The 19,360-nt window shown below is 44.8% G+C and overlaps 1 protein-coding gene across 1 annotated transcript in view; it reads right to left on the bottom strand.

The window, feature by feature from the left end:
- The window catches only part of URB1 (URB1 ribosome biogenesis homolog), a 683,114-nt gene that overhangs the window by 233,231 nt on the left and 430,523 nt on the right, over nucleotides 1–19,360 (bottom strand). The window contains exons 27-28 of the mRNA XM_069204026.1: nucleotides 9,025–9,135; nucleotides 8,881–8,944 (exon numbers count right to left, since the gene is read on the bottom strand). Coding sequence (XP_069060127.1) covers nucleotides 8,881–8,944; nucleotides 9,025–9,135 — 175 coding nt within the window. The remainder of the gene's footprint in view (nucleotides 1–8,880; nucleotides 8,945–9,024; nucleotides 9,136–19,360) is intronic.

Below are 19,360 nucleotides of genomic sequence, written 5' to 3' on the forward strand. Positions count from 1 at the left end.
CCAGTTCATGGGGTTGGGGCGCCTTCTACAGTATTCTTCTCCCCACTTTGCCAGGGAATATACAGGGCCAGTGGGCCCTAACAGCAGCCTGCAGAGTAATGCAGCAGCCCCATGAGGGCCCCCAGTGTCATGGGGAAGTCACCGTGGTGGCAGATCATACCCCTCCTGGACACTGCAAGATCAGGCCACTGACCGTTGCACACCTAAAATGGTGGGTACCGCCTCAGTCTCGCAATTGTGGTGCCCGACTGGCATCCGTGCTTCTCGTGAGGCTCCTAAACCACTAGCGAGGGATCCTGTTCACATCCTCCACAGCCGGATGGGGGCCACAAAACAGTCCTGTTGCTGAAATTGCAATCTTTTCCTGCTCTGGGAGGGAAAAGCATGTAGATGTCCAGAGGATTAGTCACCCAGGGAGTCTGCAATGAGGAACAAGAGGGATGCAAGCAGATACGACTGAGCAAAAATGTTTACTGTCAGACTTGTACCAGGGAGAGGTTTGTAATAGCTGCAACAAATTTCTTCAACATCATTCATCTGCATGGCACTGCAAACATCTACCCTCTTTACAGGTGTTTGGATCTGTCTCTCACCCCCACAAATGTAAGAATGTTTGCAGGAACTACGGATGATTAGGCTTTGTTCAGAGTAGGCATAGAGGACAGGCAGATTTTCATTGTTGAAACTGGGGTGAGGTGGCTGCATAGGTGAGTCAGGATTGCTTCTGTGTATCCTGGCCGCAGACGTGCTCTCCTCTTTATTGTCTTTGCAGCTTTTTGTTACACAAATGCTTTTGTGTCCTTGACTAAACCTGATCACTGTAGTAGAGTCCTTACTATCTGAATTGTTTATACCGGACACCATATTGTGAGATGCTTCATTTGTAGCACTGAGAATATGTGCAGTCTAGAAATCCAGAGGGTTTGTGAAACTGAAAAGACCTGAATTCTCTTGCTGTATCATTATCAGTTTTAATTCTTTGAAGTGTGAAATTGACCCGATTTTACTTGCCATGTCAGTATCTGTTCTAATTCTTTGAAGTGCCTTCCCTGCATGCTCGACTACATGCTTGCCTAGGAGTTTATGGCCAGAAAAAGGCTAGTTCATCACTTTTCCTTGCACTTCAGGCTGCAAAGAGGTTTTTCCTCGAGCCATCCTTGATTCTGTAGGACTGCTGCTTCTGCAAGCTGACATACTCCCATGTTGGAGACATCCTTTGCTGAGAAACTGTGAGATAATTACGGAAGACAGAGCAGAATTCTGTCTGGTAACTCGCTCACACTTGACGTGCAGGAAAAATCTGAGTTATAGTAGCCTTTAAGGGGTGTGAGGGTGCTCAGGGCATTCCCCTTGGTGGTCAAAGTGTGCATACTTTTCAATAAGGTGAATGTGCAGCTTAAACACTGTTCTCGGGCCTATGTGCATTTTAACGCTGTTTGCAGCTAATTTGAACTCGGCACATTCAGAGGCTTATGGCAGGGAATAATTCAAGCTTGTGAATGTATGAAAGATCCAATGCTCAAGAAGTGCATATAATGTAATATTATGGTCCAATACCCAGCAAATCAGTAATAAAGATCATTAAGAGCCTTCAGGGAGTTTACAACATCAAGGAAAGGAAACATTTTAATTTACATGTCCAAATATTCAGAAAATTTTTTTATTAGTGGAGAGATGGACATACAAGCAGTAAGGCAATGAGCCTGCTACAAGCTAAAATATGCCACGATTCACTCCAAAAGAGGTGTGATGACGGTTTAATTAGGAAAGATGAACAAAAAAAATAAAAACAGAAATCCCCTCCCACCAAAGCCTATTTCGTGTTTTTCTCCACAAGTGCATAGGATGGTCATTTCCACTAGGCAGATCAATAAACTCTTGAATAGCTTGTAGGAATAATGTCCCATGAATATGAAGGAAGTCACCATGGGAATACCATTAACATTTATAATTTTCACATAAGAAAATAAGTTACTTACCTGTAACTATAGTTCTCCAGTATTGGAATCTTTCATAGATTCACATGCTTGAATCATTCCCCGTCGTCGAGATGGGAGTCCCGGTACAATTTCCATAAGTAATGTTAAAACATATTGAAGAGAAAAAGGCCCTAGGCCTCTTCAATTTCATAGTCTATCAGACTCATTTTGCGAAAAGGACCAAACCTGATCCTCCACCAATCAGGCGACAGCACCCTTCAGAACCTCCTGAGAGAAGCTCTAGCACCTCAGATTTTCGAAGCACAAGTGCTTCTATTATGTTGAATATATGTATAAATAGAAAGAAAGAGGTGAAGTGAGCTTCTCCGGGGAGGCGGGTGGGTCGCATGTGAATCTATGAAAGATTCCAATACTGGAGAACTATAGTTACAGGTAAGTAACTTATTTTCTTACTCCAGTATTGGAACTTTCATAGATTCACATGCTTGAATCAGAGTAGAAAGCAATAACTATGCACATTGTAAAATGACAACATCTTTAATAAACAAATTATCTTAAACCACAACCCCTTCTTATCATCATGCATAAATTGATGAAGTATATGAGTGTACTGACATATGTCTCTCTCTCTCTCTATATATATCTATATATATATAAATATAAGTATCTCCTTATCTCTAATATCTATAGAGATATACCTGTGAAGATACATGATGAAATTTGAATAACAAACCAGTAATAAAACATCATAAGACACTACTGTAACATGATCAATGTCTGAAAACCCGCTTACTTATGGGATTATGATAGCGTTCTCTTATCTTTAGATAATTTTTTTTTCTTTTTTTTTTCAATGTGCATACCTGTTCTAGGATGGAGGGATGTAGTAGAAAGGGCTCACCTTCACCTGAAGAGATTCCTGAGGACCGCCTGGCCCACTGCTACCTCTCCGTGCGAGAGGGACTCCAAGCAATAGTGCTTAGTGAAGGTATGACAGCTCTTCCATGTTGCTGCCCTACATATGTCTTGTAGTGGCACTGCAGCAAACAGTGCCGCTGACGATGAGACTTTTCTCGTCGAGTGAGCATGCACAGATGACTGCAAAGGTTTGCCCGCTGCCTGATGGCAGAAGCGAATAGCAGAGGCGATCCATCTAGAAATACTCTGCTTTGATAGCGGGTACCCCTTCCTAGGAGCACTGTACGCCACAAATAGCTGATTAGAGCGCCGAAAAGCTTTAGTCCTGTCCAAATAAAATTGAACGCATCTTTTCACGTCTAAAGAGTGTAATGCCCTCTCCGATGGAGTAGATGGATGAGGGAAAAAAGACTTGAAGACCAAAGGTTCGTTCATGTGAAAGTCTGACGGAACCTTTGGAATAAAATGCGGGTTAGTGAGCATTAGTAGTCTATCTTGTTTAAGCTGCAGGAATGGCTCTTGGATGGACAGCGCTTGCACCTCACTGGCCCGCCTAGCTGATGTAAGAGCTATCAATAAGGCAACCTTCCACGACAAGTATTTGAGGGAAGCACAGTGGATCGGTTCAAATGGATGCTTCATCAGTTGTGCCAAAACAATATTCAAATTCCACGAAGGAGGTCTGAAGGAGGGTAAACCCTGAACAGCCCCTTCAGAAATCTCTTAATCAGCCGAGAAGAGAAGAGCGAGGGTGTCTCATCTGAACGTCTGCATGCAGCTATGGCTGCTACATGAACTTTAATGGACGAGTGTGCTAGGCCAGATCGAGCTAACTGTCAGAGATACGGCAATATCTCTTCTGGTGGTGAAAGTAGAGGGTCGATTTGACGCTGATGACACCAGGCACAGAATCATTTCCATTTACACTGGTACGCCTGGTTAGTGCTATCCGCTCTGGCCTTTGACAAAATATCTCTGCAGTCCTGGGGGATGTTCAAATGCGCAAATTCTCTGTGGTGAGGAGCCATGCTGATAACCGCATTGAGTGCGGATCGGGGTGCCGAACTTGGCCGTTGTTCATTGTTAGTAAACGAGGTAACGGCTCCAGTGGAATATGAGGTTTGACTGACAGAATGAGGAGCTCTGTGAACCAATGTTGGCGCGGCCAGTACGGGGCTATTAGTATGAGAGTGCACGGTTCTGTTTTCATCTTCGTGAGGACCCTTGGGATCAACGGAATGGGAGGAAAGGCGTAAGCAAAGATGTCTGACCAGACTATCGAAAACTCATTCCCCCAAGATCCCTTTTAGTGATGACAACTTGCGAAGAACTGGCATTTGGCGTTGTCCTTCTTCGCAAACAGATCCACTGTTGGTGTTCCCCACTGGGAAAAAATCTGGGTCAGTACTGTCTGGTCTAGTTCCCACTCGTGACAGTCCGATTTTTGTCAGCTGAGTGCATCTGCTGCCTTGTTGTTTATTCCCGGCAAGTGTACCGCCGATAGTGTGATGCCTTGCTGCGAGGCCCAGTTCCAGATTGCTTGGGCTTCCCTGGAGAGGGTGAGAGATCTTGTACCTCCTTGTTTGTTGAGATAGTGCATCGTAGTGGTGTTGTCCGTTCTTATCACCACTCGCGATCCAGAGATTCTTGGGAGAAACGCTTGTAAGGCGAGGTGCACTGCCCTGAGTTCTAGCCAATTGATATGCATTGATGCCAGATGAGTTGGCCATTTGCCACTTATTTTCAGGTCCTGTAATACTGCGCCCCAGCCTTCCAGTGAGGCATCTGTTGTTATGGTCCACGGGGCTGGCTGTTGAAGAAACGAGAGTCCGATTGACAGATGATGCTTTTGAGACCACCACTTGAGAGTTTTGATCATTATCGGAGTTATTTGTATCTGGTCTTCGAAAGTGCCTGATACTTGGAGCCATTGACGGTTTAGCTGCTCCTGCAAGGGGCGCATCTTTAGCCGACACAGAGGGATCAGAGGTATGCATGAAGACATCATGCCCAATAGTGATTTGAAGAGACGGACTGTAACCTTTCGTCTTTTGTGTATGAAACTCCCTAGGGTTAGTAATCTTTGTTGTCTCTCTAACGGGGGACATGCCATGCCGGATTCCGTGTTCAGTTTTGCTCCCAGAAAAGTAATACTGCGTACTGGTAGAGGGTTGGACTTCTTCCAGTTGATTGTGAATCCGAGATTGGTCAGTACGGAAACGCACTTTCTTGTTGACTTGTGTGCTCCTGCGTAAATCTTTGCCTTTATTAACCAGTCGTCTAAGTATGGAAAGACCTGGTGCTTTCTTCTCCTGAGAAAGGCTGCAACTGGTGCTAGGCATTTGGTAAATATTCTTGGGGCTGATTTGAGCCCGAAGGGAAGGACGCGATATTGATAATGGCCCCGGCTACGGTAAATCTCAAATACTTTCTGTGGGCAGGGTGGATTGGTATGTGGAAGTATGCGTCTTTGAGGTCTAGTGATGACATAAAATCTCTTTGATTGAGACGCAGAAGGACGTCTTGCAGGCTGATCATTCGAAACAACTGCTTTTTTAGGTATACATTTAGTTGCCTTAAATCGAGGATCGGCCTCCAATCTTTCCACTTTTTTCAAATGATGAAGAACCTGGAATAAAATCCTGTTCCTCGTTGAGCCCGAGGCACCTTCTCTATAGCTCCCTTGAGAAGGAGCTTGTAGACCTCTTCTTTGAGTTGTTGAGGATATCTTGAAGGAGTCCTGCGGGGAGGGTTGGAGGGAGGTATCTGGACAAATTCTAGAGTATGGCCCGTTCCACTAATTGTAGGACCCACTTGTCTGACGTAATGGTTTGCCATTGACTGAGAAATAAGGAAATTCTCCCGCCCAGGGTGGTAGGAGGAGGACTGAGCGTAGCCGGCACCTCGAAAACATCAGGTTCTACGAGCTGAATCTTTGGCGGGGCGGGTTGAACGTCCACAGCCTGCCAGTCTAGTATAGGCTGGTTGAGTCGGTTGCCTTTGGGAGTAGTATGGCCGATATTGTTGTGAAGATGATGGATAGGAAGAGTATCTCTGTTGTTGATATCCCCCTCTGTAAGAGGGCTGGCCACGCCCTCTAGGACGAAAGGACGATCTTCGATATTGCAGGGTCCCTAATGACCTTGCCATGTCCGTTTTAATTGACTGTAGGGCTTCGTCCACATGTTTCCCAAATAGCGCTTGGCCATCAAAGGGTAAGTCTAGGATCTTATTCTGGACTTCTGGGCGAAATGAGGTGGCTTTGAGCCAGCCATGTCTTCTTAATACAGCAGCACCTGCTAGCTGTCTGAAAGCAATGGTCGCTATATCCATTGCACAGTCTATAAGCTCTGCAGACGTGCGTTGACCCTCTTGTACAGTCTTATTTGCCTCTGATTTTACGTCTTCTGGAAGTTGATTAATAAACGGTGCAATATCCGCCCAAAGCTGTCTGCCGTATCTAGACAAAATAGCCAAGGAGTTGGCAGCTCTAAGCACTAGGCTGGCCATAGACGAAAATCTTTTCCCTATGTTATCTAGCCTTCTACCCTCCTTATCTGGGGGTGCGGAAATCGGAGCAGAAGGATTTTTTGATCTTCTTTGAGCCGCCTGAGCTACTACTGAATCTGGAGGAGGATGTCCTGTCAAGCATGCTGGTGCATCATCAGGAGCTTTGTATTTCTTATCCAGACGTGGTAAAACTGCTGTGACTGTTGCCGGATTAGTCATGACTTTAAGGCCTTCTTCCCACAGGTAGTTCACCATGGGGATAGAGCGCACAGACTTCTGGAAGGGCTCTTTAAAATCATAAAGGAAACAATCTGTTTGCTTCGTAGGTAGCGGTAAAGCAAAACGCTTGGCTGCCCTCTCTAGGAGATTGTGAAAACCTCCAATGTCTTCAGGTGGGGACTCCACCTTCGAATGCGAAGGAGAAGATGGAGCAGGAATAATATATTCGTTCCACTCTGAGTGAGTATCTATGAGCTCTCCTTCCTCCTGATCTCCTTCTGAAATGTCAGTGTCTTGGGGAATTGTCATGTCCGGGGTGGCCACATCTGTGAGATGCAAAGACGTTGGTCTTTGATGTGGAGTAGAAAGACCAGAAATGGGCGATGGAGGAGGCTGTTCTCCTTGTGGAGGAAACCTTCTGTTGTAATCCACTAACATTGCTCTAAGGCCAGTAAGCAGGTCAGAAGGAATATACGTTCCCTGCTGATACTGCTGATGCTCCGAGCAAGCCTGGGGATCATAAGCTTCCTCATATTCCTCCTCTTCCTGGTATTTTACATTCAATTCAGAGGGGCTGTGGGCTGTTCCAAAAGGCCCATCTGAATCTTCATCTCCCTCCAAAAGATGTACTGGTACCAGGGAGGATACCTTACTAGGTGAAGTGTGGGTTGGAGTTAACTTTTCTGTTCTTTTTTGATGTTTTTCCCTCGTCGACGACGTGTAGATTGACTTTGTCGTGGACGGTGCCGTCGACGCTGGACGCACCGTTATTTTAATAGCAGAAATCTTCGCCGATGAGTCTACCGTCGACGAAGTCGTCGACGACGGTAGGGCTGACACTGACATCAGCGCTGTCGACGATGACGAGGTGTAGACGGTCGTCGACCATGATGTCGTCGTTGCAGTTCTCGTCGACGATGTCGCCGACGGAGCCGTTGACGATGGAAAACCTGAAGTAGCTGCTGTCGTCGGCAATGCGCCCACCGACTGTGCCGTCGATGGGGAATCCGTCGATGAGGCCTTCTTTCCAGTCACAGAGGATGTTTTTTTGAAAGGCACAGATGGTGGAACAGATGAGGATTTCCTGTGCCTCTCAGAACTGGAAGCATGTCTTTTCCCCTCTTTACTTGAGAGTTTAGTTGGGGAAGAAGATGGGCTGCGACCCTTATAAGACCCTGAAGCAGTCTTTTTGAGGGCTTTCCTTGAGATTTGTGAGGGAGATCTAGAGCGTGATCTTGCCCTTTTAGTTGATCTCTTGGATGTTGATGATTCCTCACTCTCAGAATCAGAAACTGGATCCTTCCTATGCTTCAGTTTCTGCAGCCATATTAATAATCTGCCTTCTCTATCCTTTAAGGTCTTAGAAGAAAAAGTACGGCAAATCTTACAGTCTTTGGCTGAATGATCTGGGTACAGGCAGTAAATGCAGTCTTGATGAGGATCTTCAGAATGAAGTATTTTCTTCCCACAAGTCTTGCAGTCTCTAAAGAGACTTTTCTTTTCCTTGTCAGACATAGTTGAAAAATATCTGACAAATCCAAATAAATGAGTTTCTCTGAGAGAAAAAGAGCTGAATAAAGGTGTGAAAACAGAGCAGAGCTCTGAGGAGACTCCATAGCACGACGTGCGGTAGAAAATCTGAGGTGCTAGAGCTTCTCTCAGGAGGTTCTGAAGGGTGCTGTCGCCTGATTGGTGGAGGATCAGGTTTGGTCCTTTTCACAAAATGACTCTGATAGACTATGAAATTGAAGAGGCCTAGGGCCTTTTTCTCTTCAATATGTTTTAACATTACTTATGAAAATTGTACCGGGACTCCCATCTCGACGACGGGGAATGATTCAAGCATGTGAATCTATGAAAGTTCCAATACTGGAGTAATCATTGAATCCAGGTGTCGTAAAAGTGTATCTCTTTGTATTAGCCTCTCGTTTTGGAGTATTGTTAATACACTAATTGGAGATCATGTGAAAAATGAAAGAGGTGATGACAAATTAAAAGCCTTTGAAGACGATGCACGGATTAAGTAGCCTCATTGTTTAGTGAAAAGAAATTAATCTAGGTTGGACTATATATAAATAGGGCTGTCCTGAATATTTCAGGTGTAATATGCAAGGGTTATAAGATAGTTTATAGACCTGTAAGCTGATAAATGAATTTTCCTGTTCCATATGGCCTACAAGATGCACTGTAAGGTAAAACTCAAGGCAGAGAAAAAAGTGTGTAGCAAGTAAGTGTGACAATAAAAGGTAAGGTTTTCTCCTAGGACACAAGTAAAGACAGAAAAATAACTTACCTAAAGTCTGTGAGGCTTATTTTATTATTTTCATACATTCGGAGAAGTAGCAATATTTTTTGATCTAAAACAAAAGATGAAGAATACATTTAGAGCGTAAACGTTAAAATGCAAACAAAATCTCTCAGGGAATTTTATTATTACCTGTTATACTCATTGTTGCACCATATGCTCCCAAAAGCACAGCAAGGTGATTAATGTCACATACTGAGGGGCACTTCTGAACTATTGACGATAGCACATCCACTAATGCCTCTGAAATTAAAGCACACATTTGATTGAGGGTTAAAGGTGAATATTCACATTAAAATACATCTCTAGAAAATAAATACAAGCATGTACGTTTTCAGGTATTTCTTGAGGATATGATGACCAGGCGGTGAGAAGATTAAGATATTTGTTTTCAGTAATGATGATTCTGACAGATAATGTATATGCTTCACAGATTAAGTAATATCCACAGCTTGCACGACAACTGAAGAATCTTCAGATGAAATATTTTAACCTTTAGAACAAAAAATGCGCCAAAGAGAAACGTAGTCGCAACATTTTTGAAGCCTGTCTGGAAATGTATGGATAGCCCAATAGCTTGCCAAGATCATATATGTTGGAATGAGGACAGAAACCTTCCATTTAGAAAATCTCTGGATGATCATAGCATCACCATTAGATCATTATGGATGTCTTGTTGAAATTCTGTTGTGCTTGTAGACAAATTCTGGGTGAATAAACTTTGCTTCCTTGAGTATGTTCCGGTTAACGTGCAAGAATTATGGCCCAAAGTTACCTATCTTTTACCCCAAACGCAAACCAAGCATGTCAAAGCACTCAGCCAAAAATACACTAACATGTGGGATGACACTGTCAGAACATAAGGTGTTGGATTCCATCCATTCCAGCTACTGCTTTGTCATGTTTCGGAGGCACCCTCAAGGAGGCACAGACCTGCAAGAGTGAAGACATTTTGGCATATACAGTATGCTACCTACTCTGTGTGGCATTGCTCTGAAAGTCTTGGTCTTGCTCAGTTAACACAGCTGTGGGAGGGCATCTAGGAGATAGTGAATCCCCCTGACCATACATTATGGTTGTTTCTTCTGGGAACCATGGCACTTATGTATCCTCAGGAAAAAGGTGTAGAGTGTGTGTGTATTATTTCTATTGAGTGAACTTAGCCAAAAGGCAGCGAAGCACTGTGCCTTGTCAAAGGCAAGCATAAAATCACTGAATGATAGGAGAGATACCTGGTTCAGGAACTGTTAATGTATTGTGATGTAATGTTCCTTGAAGAGGTGCATTTTCAACTCATGCCTAAAATGAAATAGCACTGGGGTGGTCCCAGTTGAGTCATTCTGTCACCATCAACTGGTTAAGGGAAGGACAATCTTTGTCCATCATCCCTCTAACCCATTCACCTTGAATTCAGGTCTCAAACGGAACACCGTCTGCTCTCCTATATTCCATAAAGCTGTGGAGGTATTGAGTTGTCTTCAGCCGAAACCTCCTAATCGAAGCATACTACTTTCGCTTATAGACCAACTGATATGCCACAGGCATCCTATCCATGGTGGCCGTGCCTTCCAATAGCACATTTCCTACTAAGGCAGCTGCCTTGGCTACATCATTCAAGGTATATGCCTTAGAAGTGACATCAAAGCTCACAAACCATTCCAAGCAGGGGCGCAGCTACAGGGGGTTGTTTAGGGTGTTACACCCCCCTGATAAATGTACTTTCTGATAAACAGTTGGGTACATATGATTTCAGTTGGGTATGCTGAGATGTCTGTTGGATTTCAACCTGAATTTTTACACACATGCACAGACAAACTAATACATACACTCTCACCTTGGTTCTGCGAGTCCTCAAAAATGTTGGTTATTACAAACCATTGTGTTTTCTCGCTTAGCATCCCTACCAATCCACATTCCTCTCCCCTTCCACTGCCACTTAGGCCCCCCCTCTCATGAACCCTGCTTGGTGTACAGTGTATTTTAACATTATATCCCAGCCTGGATTTTGGAAAATCCCCCCAATCTTACTGACCAAGCTTCACCCCTGATTCCAAGTTATTCTGCCCTTCCGCATACGTGTGTACAGGTTCTCATAGAATCTTGGCCACAATCTGGCCTGCACTGGAGGTGGAATCACTTTTTCAAGATGGATCTGTCACTGTTGCCATCCTAAGCTTATCCTCTCAAGAGCTATCTTTTCCCTCGAGCTCTTTTTCCCTTTCTTGTTCCCTTTAATCTTGCTCTCTTAGCTTCTCTTCCCCTTTTCGCACTTTCTCTTCCTGTGCCAATTCCTTCCGTCTCTCCCACTTCCTCTTTTTCCTGGGAAGCTAGCCTAGATTCATCCGACCCAAGAGATTTACTTCTGGGACTGATGACAATAGTGCCCTAGAAATATGGTGTTCACACCTGTGAAATACTAGAAATGAATGGGGTGGCGGGGGTGAGGGGTGGGGGTAGGAGTGTAACAGGGAAACTCTGGAAGGTGCATTAAGGGGGCACACTGGGTGTCTGTCCGGGATAGATCTGAGCTAAGGAGACACAAGAGCCTGACTGCACAATGCCTTCCTTCTGTGTTCCTACCATGGTGCCCTTTCCTAAGTATACTACAGCCTCTTCCTTTTCACCCAGTCTCTCATACTGGCCCCTAGTGAAAACAACAAGGGCCTGTCTGGAAACTCTCCACCCTCTGTCCTTACTTGGATCCATTATCTGATCAATGAACATGATGCTGAGGTCTATTCCCAACCCTGGGTTCATAGCTGTTTACCTATGCAGCCGTTGTGCGTAAAAACTGGACTTACAGTGGAATTTGCCAATGCAGCACATGCACCTTGAACTTCTAATGGATAGGTGCCCCTCTGCTTGCCGTCAATTTTTAGAACCCCTTTCAGAAGGCCACAGGGCACGCAGGAGCTACTGGGGACAACTGTGGTGGTGAGACCTTTTATTCCTGATGACCCGGGCCCGACCTACTCTGGGTCCTAAGTAACTTGGTCAAGTATCTCTTTAGCATGTCATTCTCAGTGGCAACTTGGGTTGAGAGATCCAGGGCTAATGTTAGGTGGGAGGTAGGTGCAAGGTGAAGACACGCTTAGGACTCAAAATACATTCATCAACTCAATAAATTACAGGCTTAAGACTCAAAATACATTCAACAACCCAATAAATTAATATTTAGCCAGATACTCACTTTTATGACAAAAGTAGTATTTATATACAAACACAAAGTGAAAACGGTTTACACAAACAACGTATATAGCCCTCCTAAAACTGGCACTTTAGCATTTTCCGGGCAGGGTCCCGAGTCCCACTTTCCTGCATGCTGGCAGTGGTTATTTCTACTTATGATAGGTAACATTCAGGTTAGGCCCGATACAAGTCTCGGTCTTCCAGCTCTGTAATGCTATGAGGCATAGCATGTTCCCCAGAGCTCTTTGTCTGGGCAACAGTCTTCCTCATACTTGTTGCTGCTGTGATACAGAAGACCCCGGGACCATTCAGCATTCTGGTGTTGCAGTGGACTGGAGCGGATGCCAGTGATAAGCAGTAGTCTTGTTGCTGCAGGCCAAGTGGCTGGTCATCCCCAGTGCTCCTTGGATGATGAAGTAAATTCCTCTAATCCCGCTGGCAGGTCGGGTGCAGTCACTCAGCTTCTAATGCTTTAAACAGGGCTTTGGCCCCACAGGTCACCATGTGCTGTCCTTCGTGGTTCTACTGTTCAGAGCGACAGCCCTCTCTCTTGGCATATGGTGCATCAGACAAGGTGATGACTCATGATGGTCATGGTAGCCCCCCTTTGGCATACAGGGCCACTGTCTTTTCAACAACACAAAGTGCAAACGCCCCGATCAGTGTGGCAACATTTATATCTTCAGAGTGGCCCCCTCTGGCATATAAGGTCGTCAACTGACAACCACGCAAGCAGATGGCCTGATCGATGCAATAGCAATTACACCTTCACTATGGCTCCCTCTGGCATATCGGGTTGTCGGTTTTGATCAGACTAAGGAATTTCCTCCCTTACTGCCTTCACAGTTACCTCACACCTCTTCAGGGATCCAATCTCCAGGAATCCTCGAAGGACCTCGCTGCTTTCAGGCTTTCTCTGCTTACTCACAGGGTCATCTTTTCTTGGCAGACAGGAAGATGCTCTAAAGGCACTAACACAGGTGATCGTGATTTCTCCTGGGTGATGTTCCCTGACTCGCAGACCTTGAGCCTCAGTCATGGTCACAAAAGGCAGAATTCTCCATGTCAAGGTACCAGGCTGACTGCTTGATGGTTGACAATTTAGAAAACCCATGCCCCTCTCTTTATTTTATGATTCATTTCCAGACACAGATGTGATTTAGTGTTTCAGTTTTAAGTTTTTGTTGTTGGGGGGGGGATCTCCGTTTAAGTGCTAACTCTTCTGTCCTTTTGCTTGCCCAGGAAGCATCTGTCACAGCAGTAGCAGCTCCAACCCAAATAGCGCCACAACACAGGCCATAGGAGTTGCTCGTGGGTCACACCTAGATGTCAGCCTTACTGATATAGGCATTCCGATAGGTTAGAAGACTTCCTAACCCTATTATTACTGATTCCCTTATCAGTCCCATCTCCTTCCTCAGATGTGCCTATACCCCACTGACTTTTAGAATCACAGTGCCCTTATGAAGTGTACAAAAAAGCTGGTTCTTCCTGGTTCTTCCTTCTTCCACTGTATGTCTCACCCAGTTTACACAAATGTGGAAATCCACAAATTTACCTGAGGGCTCCTACACATGCCTTCTCAAGGCATCAGGCTTCCGATATGGAACACACAGGCCTCCCTGTATTGTACCACTCACAACACACATCATTGCATCATACACACTGAAACAAACACATGCTGCACACTAAGATGATGTACGCCAAGCGTAGGTTAAGCACATAGCAGCTGAATTTTACATGAGTGGGCCAGTAAGCCTAGGTGACATAGGTACAATAGATTGTTCACACCACTTCACACCACTCATCATCATTATTAAAACACTACATGCTGTCGCCGCAATGACACATAATACTTAACTACTGGTAAAGGTAGTAGTCTTTTACCTCTCCAAGAGTAGAACTTTGGGTTCAAGACTCCAATCTGTGAGCCAGGCCTAGGTCATTGAACACACGCATGATCCACATTCACCCATGACTAAAAAGTCAGTATCGCTGATCCTGACGTTGTTGCAGCTGGGGCACAGAGGACACAGATTATCCTAGGTTCGTAAAACTCTGACCACTGCTCAAGGATTTATTATTCAGGGATTTGGGGTTACATGACAGCAGACCATTCATAACAGATGTTCTGATCTTCATGGAATGGCTTTAAATGATCTGTTTAAGGATGTCTGCTCTGTGAGATTTATTGCTAAAGTGCCATTTTAACATACAAAAGAACAAGATATTTAAAGATTTCTGCTCAGAAGGGTCCTCCAGGAAGGACTGCCTGTATGACAACTCAGCTGCTACATTGTTTACATTCTTACATCAGTACTCCCTTCCAGCTACACTCAAGGGATTGTAAATGTTGAAATGGACGTCCATCTGAGAGATCTTAGATCAATTGAAAACACTTGGAGGGAAGGCACAGCCTTTCATTTTGTTGAAACCTGCTACAATGAGACTGAGCTGAAGTCAGTGCTTGTATTGTTTTGTCATTGTTTTTGTAAAACTTTACTGTTGAGGGATCTACCAGGCCCTCACCAATATAAAAATGTTTTTGCCTAAAAGCAAAAACATTTATCCCCTCAAAAAACACACATTGCCACAGTAGTCCCTGCCACTTAAGGGAACTACTTTGTGCGGGGAGGTTTACCTTGTGAAAGAGCTCAATGCTGTCACCCACAGGGAAGGTAGCCAATGACTAAAGTGGGCTGACCCAATTCCCCATGCTGTATTGAGTGGAAGAAAAATGTGAATGAAAACAATGGATGAACACATATGACTGAAAGTCCCTATAACTCATCTCATCCGGCACACCTGCTATGCCAATGTGGATATATCCCTGGAAAATGGTAAAATGGAAAGTGCCTGGTGAGTGACAATATTTTACAAATTTAACATCTGCACTATAAAATTAGAAATTTAAAAGAATACCCTCTGGAGAGTTGAGCCAATAACCTCGCTAAAAATCTGCTGTCCACAAAAAGCATCTCTGGAGACCTTGTAGACCTAAAGCTAAAAATTAAAGAACTTTAATAATTGTGTGAAACATATATTTATGCCTGTGCTCTATCTCTGTACATCGAATTCAAAAGGGGCTTTGTGTTGTCTAAGTTTGGCTATGGCAACATAATCAATGTAGTTGCCCTTAACAATGGCATCCAGATATTTCAGAGTGTGCACATTTAAGCAGCAAGGCTATTTAAAGGTAAAGAAATTGACCCACATCACTCCCAACAAAAAATTATACTAGCTTACAGTGGCACAAAAAGTTAAATTCAAAACACTTCATTATTTTCAAAGTGCTTTGAGGTCAAGGTGTGAAATATCTTCAGAAACTTACTTTTCACAATACCTATGGCCACCACTTAGCTCTAGCGAAGAACATCTGATCACCCCCTGCAAATTCCACTGGAGGAGGCACTGCAGCAGAACACCCTTCTCTCTGGGCTCAAACTAGACTCCCTTAATATAGACCTGATGAATACACCAATTCTGGCAGCCCTCAAAAGAAAATCTTAAAAGGAGGCCTTTGCCACATACATTGATATGTCAGCAGTATTCTCCACGCCTTACACAAAGAAACTTTGTCCCTTTAAGTACATTAAGAATTTGTCTCAGGTTACCTAACAGCAGATCAAGATTTGTTCCAACTATGGTTGGGAAACGTCAAGCATGTTCCATCTCCTGAACTACTTGACAGCGCTGCAAAGTGGTTTACTGTTACAATCTAGCTCTTTTCCAAACAAATACTTCAATTTTGCCAAAGGAAGCATAATTATTTTCTTTGCTGGAGTGAAATGGGGAAGCAAAAAAGTTTTTACTTTGTATTATCAAATGAAGGAGGAGAATTTAAACAGGCAGCGGTTATACTTTAACTGCTTAAAGTTGTGGCAACATATTTTGGGTCATATAATCCAACTCTAAAGACTACCCCTGATGAGCAATAAATATTGTTGTAGCCAGGTGTCAGTATTACGTGGTATGACTGGGGAGTCTTACCATGTAATACTAGCACCTTACCAAGTAGTGGACCCTGGGTTCACACTAGTAAACCTTAGCTCAGTCTTGGTAGTGTGGCAAAGAGCAGTCATGCTACTTAGAGGAATATGTGTAAGGCATTTCACAATTCCACGACTCAAAAGAAATCCAAATCCAATTTAGAAAAATAAAGCTTATCTGTATTTAATTTAGACACCAAAACAAACTTTTCAAGTTACACACAACAGTTCTGCATTTTAGAAACTTTAGAAAATAGGGTACTTTCACTGTTTAAATGGCTCCCATTGAAGTCAACGGAGAAAATCGAAGTGTGCACTCGGGCACTTGCAAGGTGAGTTCCAGGGAGTCCACCTCGAGTTAAGGTTCTGCGGAGCCCTAGAGCAAGAGTCAATAGGTAGTTTCTTATTACCTTGCCCAGGGACTCTGGGTGCAGAGGTGCTTTGGCTGTCCTTATAGCTTATGGGTCCACAGCAGTTGGTGCAAACGGGTACTTGGGTGTGGACAAACGCTCTAACCTTTGGATATAGAGGTCTTTGGAGGGGCCAGGACTAGGAACCAACAATTGGAACTTCTTCACCATGTCCGGTGCCTCTAGGTGCAGAGGTGGCTTCTAGCTGTTAATCACAGGAGCTGGTTGTGCCAAAGATGTTTTGCTTCTCCTCTCAATGTCACTCTCTTAAGGATGCAGAATCACAGGAGAGGGGTCATTGCCAACGTCAGTCTCTATGCTGGGGGTCAGCTCTTGAGTCAGTGGTGTCTGAGTGGCCGTAGGGACATATTGGCAACAGCCAAACCTTGGCAGCTACAAAGGTGGTCCACTGGTACTTCGACGGCTGGAGGCAGTCTGGCAGGGAGTAACCGCTTGAACCTTGGGAGAGACCTCACTCCCACTCTTTGGATGCTGGACACAGAGTTTCTTTAGCCTGTCAGGTTGCAGTTCTTCGACCTCAGCATGGTGTTTACTCCTGTAGTTTACAGGGGACTGGTACCACCAGTCAGGAGTGTCTTTCTTGGCTTCTCGGTGTCCACTGGGGTTCCTCTTGCTGGGACCAGCGAGTTTTCACCTTGGGCACACGTCAGTCACTCGGTTCCAGTGGTGTTCTCCATAGGTCACTTCTGTGTCATCTCTTCGCACGGTGGCAAAAGTCTACGTCCTGTTGTCGGTGACAACATCTTCTTTGTGCCTCGTTTTTGCTGCAAGTTAGAACTAACTTTCTGGTGCCACGGGAGACCTTTGAAACCTGTTTTTAGGGGCTATTTAGGGTGAGGGGGACAGAGGCCAATGGGCTATTGGTACCCATGGCTAGCCAGCCCCTGTAGTGACCCCTTCCTGTGGGAGTTGGTCATTTTCCTATTGAGAATCCACTAAACCTAAGGGTTGCCAAAATGGTGCACCCCTCCTTGGCTGTACACCCCCCCAGCCCACCCTAAAGGTGTGGCTAGCCTTTTGGGGGTGTACACCTCCTGCATAGCTAATTTTCCTGCCTGTTGAGCTGGGCAGGGCGGAAAGGGCTTTGTCCTCCACCGGGGGACAAGTAATTACGCTTCTAAGGGTGGGTGGAGCCTTTGAGGCCCACCCCCTTGATTATCTTTTCACACTGGCCAGCCTGGGAGGGAGGAGGTGTGGCCTCCTGTCTCCCGAGGCTCTTTATATTCATCCTGTGGAAGTGCTAGCACAACCAGCAGGAGGGCAGATTTGTGTCTGTGGTGGCAGAGGCTCGAGAGAGTCTGCCAAAACAGCAGAGATCTTGGTAACTCAGTGGGCACCCTCTAAGGGTGCCACCTAGGCAGATGCTAGTTAATCTTAAGCCTGGGCATCATGCGCATGATTAAAAAGCAAGATGTTTGATACTAAACACGGGGAAATCAGCTGGGCCATCACAGAGCTGGACATCTGGGAACTGCACACATGCCAGTCCATGTTATCTTATGGACCACCAGTTACTCGTGGTAGCATTGCATTTTAAATGCTATCACGGGGTCATATATGCTCATGCATATATATCCTCACTCAAAGTAGTGTGCCCCTGCCTCCTGGGCTATAGGAGGCCTGCTTTGGGGGTGACTGACCTCTACTATGGTCAGTAAAAGGACTCTGCCTGCATCTGGCGTGGGCAGAGTAGCACTTGAGCCGCAGGCTGCTCGTGCAGGCTGACATGACAGCTCTGCAGTCTCACTTTTACTTGGGTCACGCAGGAAGGCACAATCAGTTCTGCAGCCCTGGTGAGCCCTTTACCACCCTTGCCCTGGGTACCACTAGTACCAATTACTATGAACATGCACTGGGTGGTAAAGTCCATGTCAACTGGCTTACGCAATTTGACATACAGTTTTAGGGAAAGAGCATAAAATAAGTACTGAGGTCTGGTTAGCAGAGCTCAGTACCCTAACAGGTCAGAAACAACAGCATCAAGCAGCAAAAATTGTGTGGGGGGGGGGTTGGATTGACCATCCAAAAAGGGCTCTTTACAACAACTGTGTATTAGGTTTGAATAATAATGTTTTCCAGACTCAAACAAACTGTATTTAGTTTGTAAGGACCATGTTGGAAATAGCCCTTTTTGCAGAGTTATCCACAACCCTTTGCCTCTGACCTCTTGTTTTTGACTGTGTGCTGCATTTCGTGTTTGGGACTCTGGGCACTTTACCACTGCTGACCAGTGCTAAAGTGCAAGTGCTCTCTGTATAAATTGTATGAGTGATTGGTTTCTCCATGACTGGCATATCTGATTTACTAGTAAGTCCATAGTACTATGCATCAGGTGTGCGCAGGGCCTGTAAACCAAATGCTACTAGTGGGCCTGAAGCACTGATTGTGCCACCCACATGAGTAGCCCTGTAAACATGTCTCAGACCTGTCACTGTAGTGTCTGTGTGTGCAGTTTTAAAATGCCAATTCGACCTGGCAAGTACACCTACTTGCCAGGCCCACACCTTCTCTTTTACTACATGTAATTCACCCCTACGTAGGCCCAAGGCAGCCCCATGAGCAGGGTTCGGTGTATTACAAAGGTAGGACATGTACTGGTGTGCTTTACATGTCCTTATATTGAAATATTGACTATTGCAAGGCCTATCTTTCCCATAGGGTAACATAGGGATTGCCTTGAAATATATTTTAAGTGTAGTTTCCCATTGGGAACAGATGGAGATATTGAGTTTGGGGACTGAACGCACAACTTAAAAATACATCTTCTGGTGAAGTTGGTTTTTGAATTGGGAGTTTCAAAACAGCCACTTTTAGAAAGTGGGTATTTTCTTATTTAACCATTCTGAGCCTCTGTCTGTC

This window comes from Pleurodeles waltl, chromosome 8 (genome assembly GCF_031143425.1).
Source record: "Pleurodeles waltl isolate 20211129_DDA chromosome 8, aPleWal1.hap1.20221129, whole genome shotgun sequence".
Classification (NCBI taxonomy): Eukaryota; Metazoa; Chordata; class Amphibia; order Caudata; family Salamandridae; genus Pleurodeles; species Pleurodeles waltl.